The 22,527-nt window shown below is 41.9% G+C and overlaps 5 protein-coding genes across 6 annotated transcripts; 1 reads left to right on the forward strand and 4 right to left on the reverse strand.

The window, feature by feature from the left end:
* Positions 1-668: 668 nt before the first annotated feature.
* On the reverse strand, positions 669-2,137 carry LOC120423447 (uncharacterized). Its single transcript, XM_039587266.2, has 2 exons — positions 1,701-2,137; positions 669-1,641 (listed from the first exon to the last, which is right to left on the reverse strand). Exons 1-2 carry the CDS (start codon positions 1,792-1,794, stop codon positions 1,397-1,399), a joined length of 339 nt encoding a protein of 112 aa, XP_039443200.1. The 5' UTR covers positions 1,795-2,137; the 3' UTR covers positions 669-1,396.
* Positions 2,138-3,740: 1,603 nt separating this feature from the next.
* Positions 3,741-5,250, reverse strand: LOC128093428 (AT-rich interactive domain-containing protein 2-like). The gene is made up of 3 exons (XM_052710142.1): positions 4,827-5,250; positions 4,470-4,767; positions 3,741-4,409 (listed from the first exon to the last, which is right to left on the reverse strand). Exons 2-3 carry the CDS (start codon positions 4,764-4,766, stop codon positions 4,359-4,361), a joined length of 348 nt encoding a protein of 115 aa, XP_052566102.1. The 5' UTR covers position 4,767; positions 4,827-5,250; the 3' UTR covers positions 3,741-4,358.
* Positions 5,251-6,336: 1,086 nt separating this feature from the next.
* LOC120423438 (transcription initiation factor IIA subunit 1) lies at positions 6,337-15,975 on the forward strand. Of its 2 annotated transcripts, XM_039587253.2 has the most exons (8): positions 6,337-6,924; positions 10,800-10,997; positions 11,138-11,155; positions 13,816-14,401; positions 14,468-14,647; positions 14,710-14,819; positions 14,885-15,016; positions 15,078-15,975. In XM_039587253.2, the coding sequence occupies exons 1-8, from the start codon at positions 6,901-6,903 to the stop codon at positions 15,183-15,185; spliced, it is 1,356 nt and encodes a 451-aa protein (XP_039443187.1). In that variant the 5' UTR covers positions 6,337-6,900; the 3' UTR covers positions 15,186-15,975. The 2 variants fall into 2 exon arrangements, with proteins under 2 accessions (XP_039443187.1, XP_039443188.1); XM_039587254.2 differs by lacking the exon at positions 11,138-11,155.
* A 1,897-nt stretch (positions 15,976-17,872) lies between these two features.
* Positions 17,873-20,910, reverse strand: LOC120423437 (DNA replication licensing factor Mcm2). The gene is made up of 3 exons (XM_039587252.2): positions 20,758-20,910; positions 20,493-20,689; positions 17,873-20,425 (listed from the first exon to the last, which is right to left on the reverse strand). Exons 1-3 carry the CDS (start codon positions 20,761-20,763, stop codon positions 17,968-17,970), a joined length of 2,661 nt encoding a protein of 886 aa, XP_039443186.1. The 5' UTR covers positions 20,764-20,910; the 3' UTR covers positions 17,873-17,967.
* A 788-nt stretch (positions 20,911-21,698) lies between these two features.
* LOC120423442 (zinc finger CCHC domain-containing protein 10) lies at positions 21,699-22,527 on the reverse strand. The gene is made up of 3 exons (XM_039587259.2): positions 22,341-22,527; positions 22,113-22,274; positions 21,699-22,040 (listed from the first exon to the last, which is right to left on the reverse strand). The coding sequence occupies exons 1-3, from the start codon at positions 22,376-22,378 to the stop codon at positions 21,791-21,793; spliced, it is 450 nt and encodes a 149-aa protein (XP_039443193.1). The 5' UTR covers positions 22,379-22,527; the 3' UTR covers positions 21,699-21,790.

Raw genomic sequence — 22,527 nt, forward strand, 5'->3', positions numbered from 1 at the left:
CAGCAAAAACTTTGTTTTTGTTTACTTGAGCATCGGTCGTCAACTGTCGATTTTTTGACAGCGAATACCAGTGACGTTTTGTACAAGGTCCGGTCGAGAATAACTTCAACCAAGGTAAGTGAAGAGGGTAGGAACTTTTACACTCTTATTTGAAATTATCCGTCACCGGAATTGGGTACTAAAGCCCTATGTAAATTTTTATGTACAACGGTAAAAAACACGATTAAAAACCATTTCTGATCTTTTTTTTAAATTTTTATGCAAAAAAAGTTATTGACAACACAACATTTTTTCGATGGATCAACTATGGTCCCCTTGGAACGAGCTGTCAAGAAGGACCTTTTCTGTCAAGAAGGACCGCGAGGTTAATTTTTCAAAATTGATTTAAAATCCATTTTAAACTCTTTGTCGTCGTAGGGTTATTGTCACGGTTATTGTACTCAGAAAAATAAGCTTTATCCACCGTCGGTGCTTTATCGTTGTAAACAATAATATCTGCAATCTAAGCTTAATTGTAGGACCCAATTTCAATGTTTTTTACAAGCATAAAATAGACAAATCCAGCGAAAGCTCAACGCTGCTTTTTGATGGTGAGAGATTTGACAGCTCCCATTCTAACACACAAAGAAAAAATACTCTAAATTTTAATAGATCGTTCGTTGGATTAAAAGTTCGCGTTGGTGAATATTCGTAGAAAGTTCAAACTTTTTAATTTAAAAGTTGAAAAGTTTTTGATACTACCATGCACTTCTGGAACAAAATCGTTGTATCGGTAAAAGTTTTTTACTTTTATTATAAGAAGAAACTTTTTATGGCAACAATAAATAACATTTAACATTACAGTGATGATTTTCGAAAAATGTGATGGATTTTATTTCTATTTTTATTTTTATTTTAATATTAAAACTGCTGCTTATGCTGCTTAACATCGCGGCCTACATTTTGGAGCGCGACAGCGATGTAGAGAACAGGGTGGTCTCGTTGCCGGCCATCATCAGGACAGGCTTGGAGGAGTTGGCCATTGGGTGTTAATTCGGAAAGGTAAGTCGACGTTTTCCGACTGGGAAGTGAAGCGCCTGAACGGATAGTTCCCGATCACATCGTCCTTCTCGAGAATGGCACAGATGTTGCCAGTTCATCCGGCCGAAGCTGCGCCGTCGCGAGTTGAGAGTTTGCGGGCGGGAGTTGCTGAAAGAGTTTGAAAGTAAATTAAATTGGCTAGACACTGAACACATTCTCGGTATTCCAGGTAGATGTTCTTTATCAGGTTCGTCGGATATCGCTCCAACCTTTGGAAGTAATCCGAGTACGACAGCTTCAGGACCTGCGGTTTTTGTACAGACGGTTCTTCCAGAACTGGTGCAAACTGTTCTTCCGGATGTTTATGTAATACTCGTCAAACATGTCCCGCGCCGAGAAATGTACTGCGGACCCTCAGGACATCCCACACTGTCCCGTCATCACTTCCGGCACATAATGCTGCTGATGGTCGTAAACCGCCGGCACCGAGTGCAACATCCGCGCTGACCACCTCCGATCGCTTCTCGTCGTTTCCCTCTTCCGTCGGATCCTTCTCCTCACCGTTTAAATTAACTTTATCGAATACAATCGGTGGAAATTCACATCCGCATAAACGGCGTCCTACAAAAACAAACAAAATCAAATACTAACGCCACCAAACACCCAAGCTTCCTTCTTACCCATTTCGGTCGTGAAACAGCTGCAGATCCGGCAGGAAGCTGGCCTCATCCTTTTGAAAACCAACTTTCCCCTAATCCCCTTGTTCCGCACCATCCTCCTTCGAAGGTATCCGCGTACAAGTCCTGGCTCCGGACGCGTTCTGTTTTGATTGACGTCGTGGACCACACCTCACTAACCACCGGAATCACCTAAACGTTTGTTTACATTTTGGACTTAGACGTACACGGTTTCAAGAGAACGACAAAATGAAAGAAATTATACAGTCGAATTAAAAGTTAAAACTTTTAAATAAGTTAGCAATGAGATTTTCAAAAACTGTAGCAGTAAAAGTTTTCATTTTCAAAACAAGAAAAAAACTTTTAATGTAGCAAATTTTAACCACTTATTAATTCAAAAGTAAGTTACTTTTGTCATTACCATAATATTTTTTTGTGTGAAATGTCTCGATTTTCATAGTTTTTGTTGATTTTCTTTTAAAATAAAATAACTTATGAAAACTATATATTTTTGATGCTCAAAACTCCTGCTGAATCTAATGGTGTACTTATCTCTATTGCAAATTTTTCGAACAGTTTTTTTTTAATAATATTCTAGACACATTTTGTATACCTAATCAATCAAAACTTTTATCATAAATAATCATTTATAGCAGTGGTTCTCAACCTTTTTCGTTCCATTCCCCCCTTGACTAATTTTCAAGAGCCTTATTCCCTACCCCCATTGATGTTGAACTTGTTGGTATCAATGCATGAATATCAAAATTTGATGAAACAAATCAAATTTTCTTACTGAGAATAAACAAATCATGTAATTCATGAGAAATTTTCTAATGTATTACATAATTTCATACACAAATGAATTATTTATTTTGAATAACCTTTTTGTTGCACTGATAATGTTTAATGCCATGAAAATTTAACAAAAAGAAACATTCCAGTTGAAAGAATGCTAAAACAATTATTTCTTTGATAAAAAAATAACTTTGATATTCAATACAGTATTCAGCAAAACTTTACAAAAATTCTCAATGTTCAAGTCAATAAGAAACAAAACAATTTCTTTTGAAAAATCTTTTTCAAAAACCCAAAAACTTCTGGTGTTCTTTTTGGAATTAAAAATATCGAGAATTATTTAAAGCAAATCTGTTTTAGTATTTCAAGAACCACTCGTGCATTAAACCATGTTATAACTTTCAGAAGTGAAAGTGATCGCTTAAAAAAATAAAATGTATTTATCAAGTTTGTAAAAATGCCGTAAACTCAAGTAAAACTTGTTCTCGACTCGACATAAATACATAAATACATAAATACATAAATACATAAATACATAAATACATAAATGCATAAATACATAAATAAATAAATACATAAATACATAAATACATAAATACATAAATACATAAATACATAAATACATAAATACATAAATACATAAATACATAAATACATAAATACATAAATACATAAATACATAAATACATAAATACATAAATACATAAATACATAAATACATAAATACATAAATACATAAATACATAAATACATAAATACATAAATACATAAATACATAAATACATAAATACATAAATACATAAATACATAAATACATAAATACAAAAATACAAAAATACAAAAATACAAAAATACAAAAATATAAAAATACAAAAATACAAAAATACAAAAATACAAAAATACAAAAAATACAAAAATACAAAAATACAAAAAAAAATACAAACATACAAAAATACAAAAAAATATAGGTCCCGTGTAAAAATTTACAGTTTAAATACTAAAAAGTGTCACACGAAAAAGTGACCAACCAGCGGGGGTCGTGTGGTAACGCTGAATTTGACGTTTGCTGAGGGTGCCGAAAGGTTTGGGTATAGAGCTTTATGACGTTTCGCATACGCACACTAGCGCACTATTTGGTTTTGCTGCCTGACAAAATTTAACCTCACTTTATTTTCGTGTACGTACACGCAATACATACGCACGTAGATTACTCTATAGATGAATCCAGTTTGAAATGGTCGCTACACACAAAGAAAAATTACTCTAAATTTAAAAAGATCGTTCGTTGGATTAAAAGTTCGCGTTGGTGAATATTCGTAGAAAGTTCAAACTTTTCAATTTAAAAGTTGGAAAGTTTTTGATACTACCATGCATTTATGGAACAAAATCGTTGTATTGGTAAAAGTATTTTACCTTTAATTGGAAAAGAAACTTTTTATGGCAAGAATACACAACATTTAGCACTACAGGGATAATTTCAGAAAAATGTGCTTGGTTTTTTAAATTTATTTAAAAAAAATTTAAACAGTATGTTAGAAAAACACTTTTTTTGTATTTATCGCTTCTCCACTAGCTTCTGCTTCATACTGTAAGCCACCGGTCACTTCCGAATACCCCAGGCTGGATGGTTCCGGATGGAGGCTTCGACGCGCGACAGCAGTGTAACACGATGGTCACGTTTCCGGCCGCAATCAGGACAGTCTTGGAGGAGTTGGCCATTGATTCGGGAAGGGTGGTCGACGTTCCCGATCCTGGAAGCGCATCCGGAACATGGAGTTGATGAGGCCCTCGGAACGGAGTTCGATTTTGAGCACGTAATCCTACTTCGAGAATGACACAGATTTTTTTTTGGCTCACTGTCCAGATTCATTCGGCTGAAGCTGCGCCGTCGCGACGTGAGTGTTTGTGAGCGGGTTGCTAAAAGATATGGAAAGTAAGTGAAGTTGGCTAGCCACTGCACACATTCTCAATACTCACCGGTGCTGTAAACCGCCGGCACCGAGTGCAACATCTCCGCTGACCACCTCCGATTATGTAGCTTTTCGTCGTCCTCCTCTTCGTCGGAGGCCCTTCGTGAAAATAAACTTTCGCGTACTTGTCCAAAAACCGGAAGTTAATCTTCTTCAACGCAATCTCGTTGTTCACGCAACGCTTCGGCAGTGCCATCTCCTCGATGATCTCGCCCCAGTCGTCACGCGAATTGACCTTCAACCACCAATCCCGGGCCACCACCACCCAATAAAACCGGTGCGAATCCACATTCCTACCTCTCATCCTACAAAAATAAACAAAATCAATCACAAACCCCACAAAACATCCAAACTTCCTTCTTACGCATTCCGGCCGTGGAACAGCTGCAGTTCCTGCAGGAAGCTGGCCTTGTCCTTTTCGAGCACTCGACCTCGTCCCGCTCCTGCACCACCCTCCTTCGAAGGCGTTCCGCTGTCCTGGCTGCGTTTCCGCGTCCGAGTCCTGGCTGCTGCCGCGGTCGGCTTTGCTTTGCGTCCTAGACTCACCAGCACCACCGGACCCACCAAAGTGTTTGTTTACATTTACGACTTAGGCGTACACGGTTACACGAGAACGTCAAAATGAAAGAAATTTTTCAGTCGAATTAAAAGTAAAAACTTTTAAATCAGTGAGCAATGAGATTTTCAAAAACTGTAGCAGTAAAAGTTTTCATTTTCAAAACAAGAAAAAAACTTTTAATGTAGCAAATTTTAACAACTTTTTAATTCAAAAGTAAGTTACTTTTGTCATTACTGTAATATTTTTTTGTGTGTAGGGGGCAAATGGTGTTACAAATGGTAGCTTCCATGTATTTGAATATGGGAGCTCAGGAAAACTAAATTTTTAAGCTATAAATCAGTGTTTCTCAACCGGTGAGGAATTCCCCCCTAGGGGGGAATTTGACCATTTTTGGGGGGGAATGAGGGTGTATCTCGGGATGCATCATTAATCGAATTCATTTAAACATGTATGCAAAAAAAAATCTTATCTGAAGCTTTCTTTGTAAATTACATGTTTACAAATAAATTTCAACGTTTTTAAAATTATTTTTGTAAATTTTTACAGTTTCTAACAAGTTTTACTTGAGTTTACGGCATTTTTGCCAACTTGATAAATACATTTTATTTTTTTAAGCGATCACTTTCACTTCTGAATGTTATAACATGGTTTAATGCACGAGTGGTTCTTGAAATACTAAAACAGATTTGCTTTAAATAATTCTCGATATTTTTAATTCCAAAAAGAACACCAGAAGTTTTTGGGTTTTTGAAAAAGATTTTTCAAAAGAAATTGTTTTGTTTCTTATTGAATTGAACATTGAGAATTTTTGTAAAGTTTTGCTGAATACTGTATTGAATATCAAAGTAATTTTTTTATCAAAGAAATAATTGTTTTAGCATTCTTTCCACTGGAATGTTTCTTTTTGTTAAATTTTCATGGCATTAAACATTATCGAGAACAGTCGAGAACAGAACACTGATGAAGTCTGCAAGTAGTAGACGAAATACGTATCTGTCAAGATATTAAAAATATATAGCGGAATTAAAAGGAACAACTCGTCTCTTTGTATTCATATTTATGTATTTATGTATTTTACGAACTGCAATACTGCAAAATTCGGTTGGAGAACATCGAAACAGCGAATGCATGGGATTTGAGACTAAACCGAGGACTAAACATCAAGTTGAGCTAATGCTAATGCTCGACTGTAAAGGCAAATTAACAGTGTACCCAAATTCCCACCCCAACTCTACACACCTTGCGCCCTGCAGGCCCGACCGAGACAGGCAGCTGTTGGCCTCTCGCTCTTCCGCATGTCTTTCAGTGGCACAGTCCGACGGTGGCCAGAACAGTCCGAAACGTATATAAGGAAAAGTGTCGTGTGGTAAAAATTTGGTTTCGCTTTTAACTGCGCTCTCTGGCGAAACCCATCGCATTTCGCTTGCAAAACTGGTCCAAATCGTGCGCTCCTCGGCGACGGCGGCGGTCCTTGCCTCAAAACTGCGGACAATTCCGGTGTGCGTGTTCCCTCCCGATCGCGGATCTTCCGAGCGATTTTCAGGCCAAATTTTGCAATCCGACGACTGTTGCGAAGTGGAAAAAAAAGAAGCAGTAATCACCGTGCCCCTTGTCCGGGTGTGTGAGCGTGAGTGTGTGTGTATCGCGCCCGCGGAATAATCTGTCTCATCCGTTCCGTCGACCCTGTTGCGCGCTTCCCCTTCCGTTGGCCTCGTTTTGGTCTCACGTATGAAGTCACTTCCGGTTTAGCCGCGGTTAATTGACAGATTCGGGATTTTAGGGAAGTCATTCTGCAAGGAAAGGTTTGCTTTTGCATCTCCCGCACTAGTCCGGAAGTAGGAGCACCTTCACCGGGAACACTAACGGTCCCCTCTCCAGAATGGCACTCAGCCAGACGTCGGTGGTGAGTCACGAGCCCTTTACATGAGAAAAGAATTGCAAATCGGCATAAATGGCAAGGTCAGACTGGAATATTTATGATCAGAGGGGTTTGACGAAACATATGGTACTATCCAGGAGGGTGTTCCGGAGACATTTAATTGATGGATTATGATCACATGAGATGCTTTTACTAATCTATTATTTTAAATATTATTTTTTCAAGTATAAAGAAGACCGATTTGAGCAGATTGTGTTCTTTATGAAACTTAAGGGTTCATGTAAATAGGTATTTTTTAAAAAATCCCAGCAAGCTTAGTACAAAAAAGCACACTGGCATGTATTTTGTTTTATTAAACTCAAATTTAGTGGGGCTGATTGGGGGCTGATGATAACACCAAAACAAGTAAGCATCTCGATTTTCATCCAAATCGGACCACCCTTCCTTTTTGACACTACCCCAAAGTTTGAACTTTGAAAAGTATTTGCAGCTGTTTTATTTTGTAAAAAAAATAGTAATTTCTTGAGTGACCATATGCCCCTCCATTAGTATGATTTTTGCCTTTATCGCATAATCGCATTACCTTGAAATTCACTCGAAAAATGAACATCCTTATTAGACTTTCAAGACCCAAGTGTTAACCCTCTACTGCCCAAATTTTTTTTCGATTTTTTTTTTCGTTTTTCCCGTGTTTAGGAGGTCATTTTGAGCAACTTTTGTTTTACGAAAAACTTTACTTCTCTTGTTTTATGTTTTTCTTGTTTCATTTTTAGTATTTTAATTTGCATTTATCTTGTTTAGTTTATGTTTGTTTTTGGTAGTATTTTGCCTATTCTACCTCCTCCTATCATTACATTTTGCCTATCTAATTTTTTTATGTTTTTACAGTAACTTTTTAAATTTTTTGCTTGTTTTTCACATTTTTGCTATAAAATGGCACCATTATTATTTAATTTGTAGAAAAATGCGTAGAGGCATAGTCTAGGACACTAGAAAAATTACCGCATACTTTTTTTTACTTAAAACATAGGAAATGTTAGTAAAAAACACAGCCAAAGTTGACCCCTAAAAAAATGACATTTTCAAAAATATTGGCAAAGTCACATTAAACAAGTAAAACTTTCAACCCATAAATTTTCTAAAATTTTAAAAGATCTTCTTTCCAATGCTTTTTAAAGTTCAAAAATTGATTGAAAAATTGATTTTTGACGATTTATTAAATCGAAGCCCGTCTAAAGGCGGGGTTGGGTTGTAGAGGGGGTAATACATATTCACTGAAAATCAAATTCAGCAAATGTCTGTGTGTCTGTTTCATTTTTTTATTCAGTTGAGTATTTCAAAAGTTATGAAAAAAACTAGCTTAATCCACCCTTGTGTTTGGTGCTTTCCTCACTGTTTAACAAAAATGGATCACACAATAATTCTTTTGGAAACCAATATCGCAGAAAAATTTGTCCAACTAACATTCGGCCTCAAAAAGTAGACGCATTTCACTTAATTGGTCATAACTTTAGACAGGGGTGCCAGATATTCGATCTTTGGACCCGTTCGGAAGGTTTTATCACTTAAGTCGTATTAACTTGAGACAGGGTTGCCAGATATTGATATTTTGGGCTAGGAAGGTATTTCAAATACCTATCCAACAGTAGGTCGGATGATGGATCCGTACATTTTTTATATATATACTGCCGTTCTACGCATAATTGTCCCATGTCAGTTTTGGGCGATTTTGACATTATGGCATTTTTAAGTTTAGTTTGACGTGTACTTTAAGAAAAACACATAATATTTGGTACTTTGTTCGGAAACTCATTAAAAACAACACCAAGTCTGTTTGTCCCATCGTTAAACTTCTACGCATAATTGTCCCACCAAGTATTTTCTTACACAGAATTATTAGTTTTAATAAGCATTATGTCTTGTTTACCTGTTGTATAGCAAGAGAATCACAAATAAGGGTGATAAACTGCTAACTGGGGCGATTAGGGACACATAGGGTGGATAGGAATCCACGGGACAATTATGCGTAGAAACACAGAAATCGATCGAAAAATTTCAATCGCGTTTTTCTCAGTTGCACTTTTTTGAACATGGGACAATTATGCGTAGAACGGCAGTTAAGATCTGACAACTCTATCAGTGTATGAAGTTTAATTTAGATAACACTGTTAGTCGGGTATTGTTTTGCCTTCCTCACCTTACTGAAGAAAGGCTATAAAATCACTCAAAAAATGAGCTTCTTTAGTTGACCTCCTAGACCCACCTTCACGTATACATATCGACTCAGAATCAAATTCTGAGCAAATGTCTGTGCGTGTGTATGTCTGTAAGTCCGTGCACCGAAAAAATGCTCTCGATTATCTCCGGACTGGCTGAACCGATTTGGACCGTTTTGGTCTCATCCGATCCGTCTTGGGGTCCCACAAGACTCTATTTGATATTATGAAGTTTTGTTAAGTACTTCAAAAGTTATGCTAAAAATTTATTTTTGGTAAAAGTCCGGAAAATGTCATGTTATACATTTTTAAAAAGGTAACAAGTCCAAAACATTGAAGATCTGACTACCCTATCAAAAGAAATAAGCACTTAAGTGTTATTTATACACTTTTTATAGGCCGGATCTAAAATATTTTGATGAAAACGTTGTCCGGATCTATCATGCGACTCATCGTTGGTGGGTAATCAGAAGACCTTTCCAACACGCCCAAAAGATTGAAGATCTAACAACCCTATCAAATGAAAAAATATAACTTTACCAATGTGAGGAAGGCTTCAACCACCTTAAGGTAACGTTTTTAATTTGCTTGATTATTAACATCAAATTCTAGGTCAGCGTCCAAATATTAGTCAAATTTGAGTGGTTGAGTGGCAGTGACAGAATTTCTCAATATCTCATAACCGCCATATTGCCCACCATCTTTCATTACAAATTCGCAGATTAGTTTAGAGCAGCTCAATGTTTGAGCACAATAACTCAACATAAGAAATCCGAAAAATATGTTTTTTGTGATTCGATTATCCAAAGCGATTTTTTTTTTGCAAGCGCTTCGGACAACATAGTCTAGACTGTACAAAACGAAATATTTTTCTTTTACCAAAAAAAAATGTAGTCTCATGATACCTTTCGCACAACACGTCACGCGCAGTTCGCGCTTTGATGTTCTTTTCGCGCGCGTTCTAATCACTGACAGTTTTGTGGCATGTTATCGAGAGTTGTAGTAGGTACCTCCTGCCCGAACCTGCTGAACAAATTAATGTGACTGGTTGTTGTACCTTCTTACCTGTGTGTGCTGCTCGCGACCACAAGCGGAGCTTTTACAAAAGAGTATTCAAAAACAAACGTGTGAGAGCAGAAACACTTTTCTTTGCACACGAAGCCCCCGGTGGGAATTGACTAAATACATCAACAACAAATGTTGTACTGATAAGAGCGAAAAAAAACGCCAAACTTGTGCGATACCTGTGGGCTTGATTGGTGTGGATCAAATCGGGCCGTTTTGTTTGTAACAAAGCAAAATAGCAATTAACAAAATTTTAAGGGTTTAACAAAGTATTTTGAAAATGATATAGTTGAGTTTTCAACTTAGTCAAATTTCCAACCATAACCAACTGATGTGATGAATTATTGAGAGCCCGTAAGCCAACCCGTATCCATATCATTAGCGACTCAAGTGGAGTTAAAAATTCAAACAAAAACCGTTTCAATTCAGCACAACTTGTGAGGGCTGAGTAATCAATAAGTGTTGTCGTAAAATATGCATTGCATAACAACAGTTTTACAGTGTGCATTTCTGCTGGTTTTGCCCTTTTCCAACAACCTTGATCATGCAAATTAACCCCCTCCTAAATGAGTAGCTGGTACTAATTCGCTGTTTCTTCCTTTCCGCTCTTCCTCAAAGCTAAAACTGTACAACACCGTGATCGATGACGTCATCGCCGGCGTTCGGGATGCCTTCCTGGACGAGGGCGTCGACGAGCAGGTGCTGCAGGAGATGAAACAGGTCTGGACGGCCAAGCTGATGGCGAGCAAGGCGGTCGAGACGGCACCGGAACCACAGGACCAGCACCCGCCCTCCATTTTGGCCAACAGCAACAAGGTATGCGTTGTGTGTGTGTCTTTTAAGTTTCATTGGATTTGTACTAACTTTGCACGATCTGATTTCACCTAACTTTTACTCTAATTTCATGAAAAACACACGCACATGCGATTCCGGTCTCGCGCCTCAACCACCTGCAGTCGGTGTCGCACTCTAAGGTACTTGAACCCAAATAGTTTGATTGAACTAATCTGCTTTAGTTTGCTGGCGGTGTTTCTTCACGGAAGCAATTCTATTGCAAGATTTTGGAGCGGGGAAAGCTTTAGAACCTTGCCATACAAGCTTAATACAGAAAACGGCATATGCGGCAGGACTATACAAGTTGTTTATAGAGGTGCTTAGTGCTCCAGATGCGAGCCAATCCAATCGTCAACCAGGTTTTCGGGGATCCAGGAATTGGAAACTTGGGACGTGGAAATGTAAGTCTCTCAACTTCGATGGAAGCAGGTGTTTTGGAAGGGGAAGGACCACCGAGAGTACGGTGACTACACTATGTATTAAATCGGCAGCAATAGACACGAGCTGGGGACAGCTTTTATCGTGTTGGGCGAAATGGCTAAGCACGTGATTGGTTGATGGCTAGTCAAGAGGGTCGATTCTTCAACCTGAGCATCATCAATGTGCCCGCACATGGAAGGCGACGCCGACGACAAGGACGCTTTCTTCGAGCTTCTTGATCGCGAGTACAGGAAGTGTCCAAAACACAACGTCAAGATTGTCATCGGCGACTTAAACGCTCGGCCAGGAGGAGGAGTTTAGACCGGTTATTGGGAGGTTCAGCGCTCACCAGCCAGACAAACGGGAACGATTTTGCTACCCCATGAAACATGGCCATACGTAGTACCTTCTTCCAGCACAGCCTTCTCTACAAGTCACAAATCGACCATGTTCTCGTCGACGGTAGGTACTACTCGGACATAATCGACGTCAGAACATCGACTCGGACTAGAACCTAGTAGTGGCAAAGCTGCGCCAACGCCTGTCCGAAGTCACCAAGATCCGGTTCCGTCGCTCGCAGCGATATAATCTGGAGCGACTCAAGGATCATGAGGTTGCTACCCAGTAAGCGCGGGAACTTGTTAAAGCGCAAGGACATGGAACAGCTGTGTCGCTTCAACGAAACGCGTAACTTCTACAAGAAATTCAGTAAATCCCGGAACGGCTTCATGCCGCCAGCCGAAATGTGTCGGGATGATGACGGAAGAAACTTGACTTTTGGGGCAGACGACGGGGATGAGTCACGACCCACGATGAGCTGAAGAACAACAAAGCAGTGGGTATCGGTGCGGAGCTCATCAAGATGGGCCCGGACAAGTAGGCGACCCGTCTAAACCGGCTGATAGTCAAGGTCGTGGACAGCTACCGGAGGAGTGGAAAGAGAGAGTTATATATCCGATCTACAAGAAGAAAGGCAAGTTGGGATGTGAGAACTATCGAGCAATCACTATTATCAACGCGGCCTAAAAAGTGCTTTCCCAGATCATCTTTTGTCGTCTGTCGGAGCGAGCAAAGGATTTTGTTGGTACGTACCAAGCCGATTTTGTGGAGGAGATGTCGATGACGGATCAAATCTTTTTGTTACGCCAAACTAAAAAAAAAATCTGTCGCGAGTACCAGATCCCGACGCACCACCTGTTCATCGATTTCAAAGCAGCATACGAATCGGTCGATCGCGTGTGTAGTATGAAGATCTCGGGTGCGATGTCCGACACAATCAAATGGCTTAAGGAACAGCGACAACGCGACGGTATCTCCGGCCTCTGTTTCAACAATGGGCTTGAAGGTGTCTCGAGACGGGTGGGATTCAACATGCAGGACACGATTATCAACCGATCCAGCCAGTTTCTCTGCTATGCCAACGACATGGACATTGTCCGCATTGCGTTCGAGGAGTTTGCTAGGAAGTGCACAGAATTAAAGCGGGAATCGGAGAAGATTGGATTGAGGGTGAATGTGGTGAAAACGAAGTATCTGCTGGCAGGAGGAACGTGCCGATCGACGGAGACGAGTTCCAGGTTGTGGAGGAGTTTGGGTACCTCGGATAGTTGGTTACGTCGGACAACAACTGCAGCAGAGATATTCGGAGCCGATTAATCACCGGTAGTCGTGCCTACTATGGGCTCCACAAGATCTTAAGGTCTGGTCACCTTTCTCGACGTACAAAGTATACCATTTATGAAACGCTGCAAGTACTTGAGGTTTTCGTACGGCCAGCAGTGCTAAGGACGATCTTCGGCGGCGTGTGTGAGAACAATTTATGGAGAAGAAGGATGAACAACGAGCTGGCGCAACTCTACGACAACCCAAGTTTTCGGAAGATCGTCAAGGCTGACCGAATCCGGTGGGTTGGACACGTAGCAAAAATGCCGGACACGCTAGATGTGCGCCAATCGAACCAGCCAATCAACCCGGTGCAGTTGAACCAAGTGTAAGAATATCTGGAAAGTGTGGGAGTTTCGAGTAGGAATTGGAGAGAAGAAGCCCAGAATCGAGTTAGATGGCAACGCATCTGGAGTAAGCTCATGACCCGGGGGTTGTTCAGGCAGTTAAAGTAAAGTAAGACCCCTTAGCTGAGCATATCGACGAGGATCACCGGATACCGCAAGCACATCGCAGTCAGGGGAGGCCAAGAGGCCTAAGACGGAGAATGTTTTGCCAATCAGTATTGTTGGCACGTTAAGCTAGCGCTAGTGGAAAGCGAAAGCAGAAATTCGTTAACAGTGTTAACATATACACATAAGGCTTTGTTCTATTACCATTATATTTGTCTAGTCCCACTGTTCAGCTCTAAACTACATCTTCCCAATTTTCTTTCCAGTCCAACGGTACAAAGAAGTCTAAAGCTGCGGCTGCAGCAGCAGCAGCCGCCGCCGCCGCCGCTGCTGCCAACCAGGACGCACAGAATGGAACAACGGCAAAGGGCACTACCTCGACGGCTCCGGCGAACGTTCCCCAGATCAAACCCGAGCCCGACCTACAACCCGTTCAGCAACAACAACAACAGCAGCAAATGCAACAACAACAACAACTAGTACAGCCACCACCCCTAGCTCAGTCACAGTCCGCCGTACAACAGCAGCAGCACCAGCATCAACAGCTGTCCCAACCCGCACAGCAGCAGCAAGCTCCGGCTCAACCCCCGGCACCGCCCGCCGCCGTCGTTGCCGCACTCGACCCGAACAAGATGGTCGCCATCCAGATTACGCTGCCGGCACAGCCGGGCGTGCCCAACTCGCAACCCCGGGTGCTGACCATCCAGGTGCCGGCGTCGGCCCTGCAGGAGAACCAGCTGCAGCAGGTGTTGACGGGGCCGATCATCACATCCATCATGCCATTGCCACCGCAGGTTGCCTCGTCCGTGCTGCAGCAGCACGTCAACTCCTATCTCCAGAACAACACCATCAGTAAGGGTTTTGGGTGGGGGCGTAACGGGACGTTTGGTGATTTGAGGTTTTTTTTTCCACCAACAGACAACATCCAGATCCACAAGCAAATGGACGGGGCCTGTGACTTGCCGGGGGATGCCGACATGGCCGAGGTGTCCGCGTTGGATCAACAGCTGGTGACTTCGTTGGCACGCAACAGCCAAGCAGCGACAGCATCTTCGTCAAGGCCGAGAAGTTCGAAGCAGCTGAAAAGTCGGAAGAGAAGTGCGAAAGCGGCTTTTGGTTTCGGTAATTCTTATACTAACTCAATGATATTCTTCACACAGTGGTGATCGAGATCAGGCACCAGCTTGATGGCGCGGTGGACACTTCGGACGAGGAAGCCAGTGATATCAGCGATGACAACATTGCGGACGACGACGATGACGATCTTAACGTGAGTTTGAGTGATTTTTCCTTTGTCAGGGTTTTAGATACTAACAAGATTATTCCCTATCAAAGGAAGAGGACGAGGAGATTGACGGCGAGGGTGGCGCTGAGGAGGAACCGCTAAACAGCGAGGACGACGTGACCGACGAGGATGCGTCCGACCTGTTCGATACGGACAACGTCGTTGTTTGTCAGTATGATAAGGTAAGTGCAGCGTGGTTCAAGTTGATCGAATGATTTAACTCTGTCTTCTTCCCAATTGCAGATCACGCGATCGCGGAACAAGTGGAAGTTCTATCTTAAAGACGGTATTATGAACATTAGCGGTAAGGATTACGTGTTTCAAAAGTCGAACGGCGATGCCGAATGGTAAAGTGAATGAACTGACTTGAATCAAAGTTTAAACCGGCGTACTGAATGTGTAACATAGCTCAAGGAAGGGCACATCCGACTATTCTTTTATTTTATATATCGTTTCTGTATTTCACTGGCAGAAAGCAAACTCGCTTGCAATCAGTTTCCCCTGACTATCTTTTTTCAAGCAAAATAAACATAAAATGGGTTGACTACAAACTTATACAAAAATAAACCTATCTAAACGTTTTAACTTAAAATCGTTCTTAAATAATCAACCCTTCGTGCCTTTTTTCCAATAAAAAAAATCACAAGCACGATACAAAATAAAATAGTAACAAACCAACAGCCTTACGAATGTAACGCCAGAAGATTTCCTTATTTCCGCAGTATAACAAAACAATACACCACAAAACAACACACCAACACACACTGTTTAGTTACTAAGTTATTCGCCTAAACTGTGAACAGAACGAGAAAGTGTAAAAAAACCAATCTTACAACAACAAAAAAAACCCCATGTGTATACTTAGTTGAATTTCACACTGTAGTCTTTAGTTTTACCCACATTTTATAAATATATTTTGGGCATGGATGAGGAGTCAGCGATCTGACCGGCGAAAAAAAAACACACAATTATTAATCTGTAAAACAAACAAACAAACAAAAAAAGATACAAATTATCTCAATGAGGCCGGTTTCGGTCGGATTCGTGAAGCTTTCCAACATCTCTCATCGGTCGTTGATGAGCTTGGAAGCTGGTGGTGATCCAACACAATTGTTGTATAAATAAAAGCAATTAAGCAGCAGCAGCGAGTGTGTGTTTTGTCGCAGAATATCCGAAATCTGATAAAGGGGAAATACACCCATTTTAAGCCTAATAAGCGGTCGTGTTTGAATGATCCTGGATAATCTGTAGTGTTCCTTGAAATTTACTAAAACCAAGCACACCAACCAGTAGAGCAACTTTTAATTTGACTTTTACTAAAAGTTATTCTATTCCTTTTACAAGCGTTTAAAAAAATATTTCTCGAGTGTATTCTAATCTGACGAGAATGCACTGGACCCCGCCCATTTTTTCTAGTTTCAGCTTAGTTGCTCTAGTGCTGCCATTTGAGATTACATTATTTACTTTTTTCGGGACTAGTTTTCACGTGAGTGACTAGCTAACGTGCACTAGAAAATGTTGCCGTTAGTTGGAACAAATTTCATCTTAGGTGCTTTGAAATCGTTAGCGCAAGTGAAAAGATATTGATGGCGACTTTCGTTTAGCAGTTGAGCTCTCATCTTGCGTGTGGATTTGTGTGCCAACAAAATGAAGAAAAATGGTCTCGCAAAATAGAAATTATGATCAAAAGTGCTTTAAATTTGATCTTTAAAAAATTTTGGAGCCGTTCAGAACCTAACTGCAGCGTGCTTCCAATGTTGGCATATCAGCGTTGTGACGTTCAATTACAGCTCATAAAAAGCGTTTTCAACTGAAATCGAGTGATAAATAGCTCGATAGGAAGTGAGCAAGTAAGTTTCTATAAGAGCAATTCCAGCTCAAATCAGGAAATTTTCTGGTACTTTTGTACCCGACCCTCTACGATTTCAATGAAACTTTTTAGACATGTTATCCAAGGGGTATATAAGCCATTTTTGTGTACATGGAGCCAGTTGCACTCGATAATGACATTTGAGAAGGGCGTAAGTTATTTTAAATATTTTTGTATTTCGTAATTTAAATATTGCTGTATCTCGAAGCCGTTGCATCGTATCAAAAAGTGGTCAAAGACAAACTTGTAGGAACTTGGACGGGCTTTCTGTTAAAAATACACTGAAATAAAAATACACGCCACTTCTATAAGAATTTTCAATTTTTATGTTTAAAAGCTAAATTTAAAGGTGAAGTCACGTTTTTTTTCGTTCAAAATTTTTGAGGAAATAGCCTAAAATGATGCAAAAAGACTCACGAAAAATGCAGGATGGTATGTCTCTCCTAAAAAAATACAAAAATCATTTACTAAAACTGTTTCTTTGAAAAGTGGTCTGAACGTCAAAATTTTCAAAAACTGATAGTGGGAATCGATTCCTCAGACAATTTTACATAAAAGTCTCCATATTGATTATTGTCCTATGTCCAATTCTTGTGAAGATACAGCGAATTTAAAAATAAAAATGTTTGAAAATTTTGTTTTTTGTGGTTTTTGGCAATTTCTATATGACAGACTTGATTTTTCAGTCTCGTAAATATTTTTAACGGAAAGCTCGTCCAATTTTCCGGCTTCGAGATACAGCAATATTGAAATTACTAAATACAAAAATATTTAAATAAGGCCTTGAATAACATGTCTAATAAGTTTCATTGAAATCGGAGAGGGTCGGTTACGAAAGTACCAGAAAATTTCCTGATTTGAGCTGGATTTGCTCATTAACATCTTTACTAAATAAGTTGTTTTTTTAAATAATGAAAATCAACAAAATGGAAGAAGTTAGCGAGCGAGTGTTTAACCTACCAAACATACGAAATTTCCCCTACTTATAGGACACTTGAGACTTTTTTTAGGATAATAAGCTTAACACGATTTCAAGCTTCCAGAGGAGATAGGCATTGCAAAAGAGACTCCATCATTGGCACGCATTTTGCCAGGATTTTTTAAAAGTCCCAAGACCTCAAGCGGTATAATCAAGGGTTTTCGAAGCTGAATAAAAAATAAATGCAAATAATTTTATGGAAAAGTCTTACTGAATTAAAAAAAATAGTTGTACAACACGGTGAAAAGACAAACCAAACTTAGGGCAATACTGATCAGGACGCCTTATGCCTCCGCCGCTTCCGGCACAATCTGCAGGATCGTCTTCCGTTTGGCATCGTACGAGAAGCCGTTCTTCTTGAACAGTTCGCTCTCGTAAAACTGCTTCATGTTGTGGATATCGATCGCCTTGGCTCGCTCGATCAGATCCTTCTCCATGACCTCCACGTGGGTGGCGCGGGGACCTTCCTTGCAGCGCAGGTACGCCAACTGGTCGAGCGTCAGCTGGCGCAGAATGAAGAACAGCAGCTCGGAATGGTCCTTCTGGAAGGAGAGGTACTTCTGGAACGTCGATCGCATCTTCTTCATCACGCTGAACTTTTGCGCCTCGATGAAGCTCTCCAGCATCATCCGAATGGCCATGTTGACGTCCACGTCCTGGACCGTGTCGCGCAGATGCATCCGGGCGTGCGCTTCCGACATGCGGATAACGCTCTCGATGTGACGCACGGTGATGGGCAGCGAGCCGGTCGAGAGGGACTCTTGACGCAGCTGGGAGTACATTTTGGCGATTTTGTCCTGGTCCATGTTGGTCAGTTTGGGGTGAACGTTCTCCTTCGAGTAGACGATGTACTTCTTGAGCAAATCTTGCGGGATCTGCATGCTGTCGGTGGGTTGAGATTCCGGAATGGTTTCCTCCATGGTGGGGTGGTTCCTGATGTGCGAACCGACAACGAACCGCGCCAGATGTTGGTCCTGCATCGGGTCGAACTCGTCCTTGACGACGCACAGAATGTCGAAACGAGAGAGAATTGGCTCGGACAGGTTGACGTTCTCGGAGAAGGTCATGCTGGGATCGTAACGTCCACCGATGGGATTGGCCGCGGCGATGACGGCGCAACGAGCCTGCAGCGAAGTGATGATACCGGCCTTGGAAATGGAAATGGACTGCTGTTCCATCGCTTCGTGAATCGAGGTTCGATCTTGATCGTTCATTTTATCGAACTCATCAATCAAACAAACGCCTTGATCTGCAAGCACCAGTGCGCCTGCTTCCAGGGTCCATTCGCGGGTCGCTGGGTTGCGCCGAACGTACGCCGTAAGACCGACAGCGGAGGCGCCCTGACCGGTGGTGAAAACGGCACGCGGGGCGATCTTCTCCGAGTACTTGAGGAACTGAGACTTGGCCGTGCCCGGATCTCCGCACAGCAGGATGTTGATGTCACCACGAAGCTTGTGCTTTTCGCCGTGGTTTTTGGCCTCTCCGCCAAACAGTGTCAGAGCCAAGCTGCGCTTGATGTAATCGTGACCGAAGATGGACGGGGCCATGCTTTGGATGATGCGCTCGCTGATGCGTGGATCTTTGCTCAGCTTCTGAATCGTGGCAATGTCTTCGTCGGTCAGGGACGCGACCACTTGCTTGCTGTCCTTGACCACCATATGGTTGGCAATCAGCACGGTCGCAAAGACCGGGAATCCTTGCTCGGTGTTGAGCGAACCGTCGTAGTTGTTGGTGTAAATTCCGGTGACTTCGATTTCATCTCCCGGCTTGCACTGATCGCAAAGATCCGACAGGAGAATGCAATCCTTGCTACGTGGGATTCGACCAGCTGGAATGCGACCAGGCGATTCCTGCAGGGTGATTTTCTGGTAGTTTCTGTACAAAGTCTGCTCCATGTTGATCGAAAACGGTCCACCGCTCTGACACTCCGGACAGGAACCGGGCTTGACTTCGGTGTTCTGGCTCTGTACGAACGGACCCAGGACGTAACCGCACTTGACGCAGTCGTACTTGATGACGGACAACTGTGGCAACACTCCGGTCGTCGCCGTTACCACACCGAGTGTGCGGACCAGCTGATTCAGATGAAGCTTACGGAAGGTTCGCAGCTCTTCCACCAACGGCAAGTCGGAAATGCGCACGTGCACCTCATTCGTGACACGCTCGTACGTGGGATAGATGCTCAGCACCATCTCCTTCGCCACCTTGTCCATAATCTCAAGCATCTGGAACGGTGCCTCCGGCAAGAAGTAGGCCAACACATGCTGATTGTTTGCCAAGTCCGTGTACGAAACGACAAAGCTGGACTTGTTCTGCTCGCACATTCTCCGGATTCGGTCCCGATAAACGTACTGGCCCTTGCCATCGACAAACGTTCTCAAAAAGCTGTTGAATCGATTGGCAATCTCCGTGCGCGGTCCCAGCATCGAAACCCACTCCTTAATGCTATGCCCTTTGGTGTCTTCGAGGTTTTCAATCGACTCGATCATCTCCGCGTCTTCGACCTCTCCCCCCTGGGCGGCCTTTTCCGCCGCACGTCGCTTCGCACGCGGAACATCGTCCTCGTCGTCGCTCTTCTCGTAGAACAGATCCCGCTCGTCACGGTGAATTCCAGCGGCGCGGTCACGACGTCGCATTTCCGCTTCGGCCGCGGCTCGATCGGTCTGCGAAATGTCGCTGTAATCTTCCTGGTCCAGATTGGCGATGTCATACTGGTCCAGTTCCGGCATCGCCCGGTAGTCACTGAATTGAGGGAAGATTCAAATTAAATACACGACCCAAGCGCAACTCCCCCCTTCATTCAACTTACTTCTCCATGTTGTCCCCAAACAGTTCCTCGCCCTCCTCATCCTCGTCGTAATTGTCCTCGCGGATGGTCATGTCGCCGAGGATTTCCTCCTCGTTCTCGAACGGCTCAAAGTCCCCCACGGGAGAGGTCATCCCGGACCGGAAGTTGCGACGGTCAATGTCGCTGGGGGTGTTTGGTGGCGGCGAGCTTGGGTTGTCCTACGGAGAAAAGAGCGTAACGGTTAGATATAACGAATTGCACTACATAGATCTCTCCAAATACTTACCGACATCTTGTGAGGTGATGATTAACAAACAAATTTAGGGAAATAACAGCAAAAGAAACGATTTTCTGAAAAATAACTTTGTAACACCTGGAGCACAACGAGAACACGCTCCGTCCGCGGCAAATGAAAGCAACAAACTCAGCGATTTTAGGCGCGCAAAAGTGACACCACAGCTGCAAGAACTGCAGCAAAAGCATAAAACTTGAAAATTTCAAAGGGCCGAATCGGGTACGGGGTGCGTTTGTTGTTTTGTGTGTTGCACGTTAAACGATGCTTGGCCAATTTGGTTGATGATAATTTACCCAAAAAGTTTTAAAGCTCCCACACAAAAGAAACACAAAAGACATGTCCAGAGTTTTTTTTGAAAAGGACCAATAAACTATTGTCTTTCATATGTTTATAGGACCTAATCAAAAAAAACTCTAGATGTTTTTTCTGGATATATCCGAGCGGTTTGCTAAATTATTTTTGTTTTTTGATTCCTGCAAGCAAAAGTGCCCACCCGTAGTTGCTCCTCCGTCGTTGACCAGGACCTCCAGAAGTTACCTCAACGTGCCACAGAAAATCAGTAGGAGCTATCTTTCCTCGTTTCGCAACTTCTCAAAGGCTCCTACCATGTAGTCTCTAGGAAGTGGATGGATAGTCCGATACTAGGGTGATAGAAACCGCCCAACCGACTGCATTTCCGACAAAGTATCACGTGAGTTTTGAGTATTAGGTTAGCAAGACAGGTATGAGATCAGGAATCACACGGGGCAGTGATGTGACCAGTCAGAGTGATTTTTCTTAAATTCATCTTGAAAGCTATAGTATGTATGTATTGCGTAAAAATAAATCACATTATTTGATTAATGACGACTGTCGCGTCCTCGGGAATACTTCATTAAATTTTCATTAAACTTAATATAGACACAAGACGAAACATTTTTTTATTCAATGTAATTTTAAAGTTCATTTATTAGCTCAATATTCAGTTATGCATTCTCGAAAAAGTTGAAATTACACTCCAGTGTTCAGGTGTGACCATTCGTCCTTATTTTTTCTTGCGCTTTTTCGGCACTTCCTTCTTGGAGGATTCCTCGTCCGAGCTCGATGAGCTGCTACTACTACTACTGCTGCTGCTACTGGAACTACTTTCACTGTCGCTCGTGTCCGAATCCGACGACGAATCTGAGCTGGACGATGAACTGCTACTGTCGCTACTACTGTCCGAACTGTCCGATGACGATCCACCGGATGCTTTCTTGCGTTCCTTGGGCTTTGGCGCGGCACTGGCGGCCACTCTAGAAAATTTTAAGGTTTTAATTAAAGCTACAGTAACTGTCGTAGATATCTAGAATTAATTTGAAACTTACTCCTTGTTTTCCAACTTGTTGAGGTTTTTCTTCAAGAGCTGCGTCCTCGATGACCGATGGACGTATTTGCGTTTGCCCTTGCACTCATAGCTCCAGTGGCCGAATTCCAGGCACTTTTGGCACCGAACTCCTTTCGGGAAAGCGGCAGCGATTTTCGCTTCCCTGCAAACAATGAAGTTAGTTAAACAATCGAAAGCATTTTTGAGAAAAAAAAAACAGCAAACTTACTTTTGCTTTTGCGCTAGTTTCAGCGCTCCCAGATGCATTTTGTAACGAAATTTGAGGACCAATATGTCGAGGCAATGTTTTCGTGTAAAATTTATCAAAGATTTAAAAAACTTTTCATCACTATTGCAAATTATTTCAAAACAAACTTTAGGTCAACTCGACGGAGCAAATGCGGTTCTGCAAAACG

This window comes from Culex pipiens, chromosome 3 (genome assembly GCF_016801865.2).
Source record: "Culex pipiens pallens isolate TS chromosome 3, TS_CPP_V2, whole genome shotgun sequence".
NCBI lineage: Eukaryota > Metazoa > Arthropoda > Insecta > Diptera > Culicidae > Culex > Culex pipiens.

What these genes read in the sequence shown, in the direction of transcription:
- LOC120423447 (XM_039587266.2), bottom strand. Translation starts at nt 1,794, where the DNA reads ATGGTGCGGAACAAGGGGATTAGGGGAAAGTTGGTTTTCAAAAGGATG. An exon ending in CTGTTTCACGACCGAAATGG is followed by an intron (nt 1,642 to 1,700) that starts GTAAGAAGGAAG and finishes TTGTTTTTGTAG; the next exon opens with GACGCCGTTTATGCGGATGT.
- LOC128093428 (XM_052710142.1), bottom strand. Translation starts at nt 4,766, where the DNA reads ATGAGAGGTAGGAATGTGGATTCGCACCGGTTTTATTGGGTGGTGGTG. An exon ending in GCCGGCGGTTTACAGCACCG is followed by an intron (nt 4,410 to 4,469) that starts GTGAGTATTGAG and finishes CATATCTTTTAG; the next exon opens with CAACCCGCTCACAAACACTC.
- LOC120423438 (XM_039587253.2), top strand. Translation starts at nt 6,901, where the DNA reads ATGGCACTCAGCCAGACGTCGGTG. An exon ending in TCTCCAGAACAACACCATCA is followed by an intron (nt 14,402 to 14,467) that starts GTAAGGGTTTTG and finishes TTCCACCAACAG; the next exon opens with ACAACATCCAGATCCACAAG. An exon ending in GCTGAAAAGTCGGAAGAGAA is followed by an intron (nt 14,648 to 14,709) that starts GTGCGAAAGCGG and finishes TTCTTCACACAG; the next exon opens with TGGTGATCGAGATCAGGCAC.
- LOC120423437 (XM_039587252.2), bottom strand. An exon ending in TTTGGGGACAACATGGAGAA is followed by an intron (nt 20,426 to 20,492) that starts GTAAGTTGAATG and finishes CCCTCAATTCAG; the next exon opens with TGACTACCGGGCGATGCCGG.
- LOC120423442 (XM_039587259.2), bottom strand. Translation starts at nt 22,378, where the DNA reads ATGCATCTGGGAGCGCTGAAACTAGCGCAAAAGCAAAA. An exon ending in AAACTAGCGCAAAAGCAAAA is followed by an intron (nt 22,275 to 22,340) that starts GTAAGTTTGCTG and finishes CATTGTTTGCAG; the next exon opens with GGAAGCGAAAATCGCTGCCG. An exon ending in AACAAGTTGGAAAACAAGGA is followed by an intron (nt 22,041 to 22,112) that starts GTAAGTTTCAAA and finishes AAAATTTTCTAG; the next exon opens with AGTGGCCGCCAGTGCCGCGC.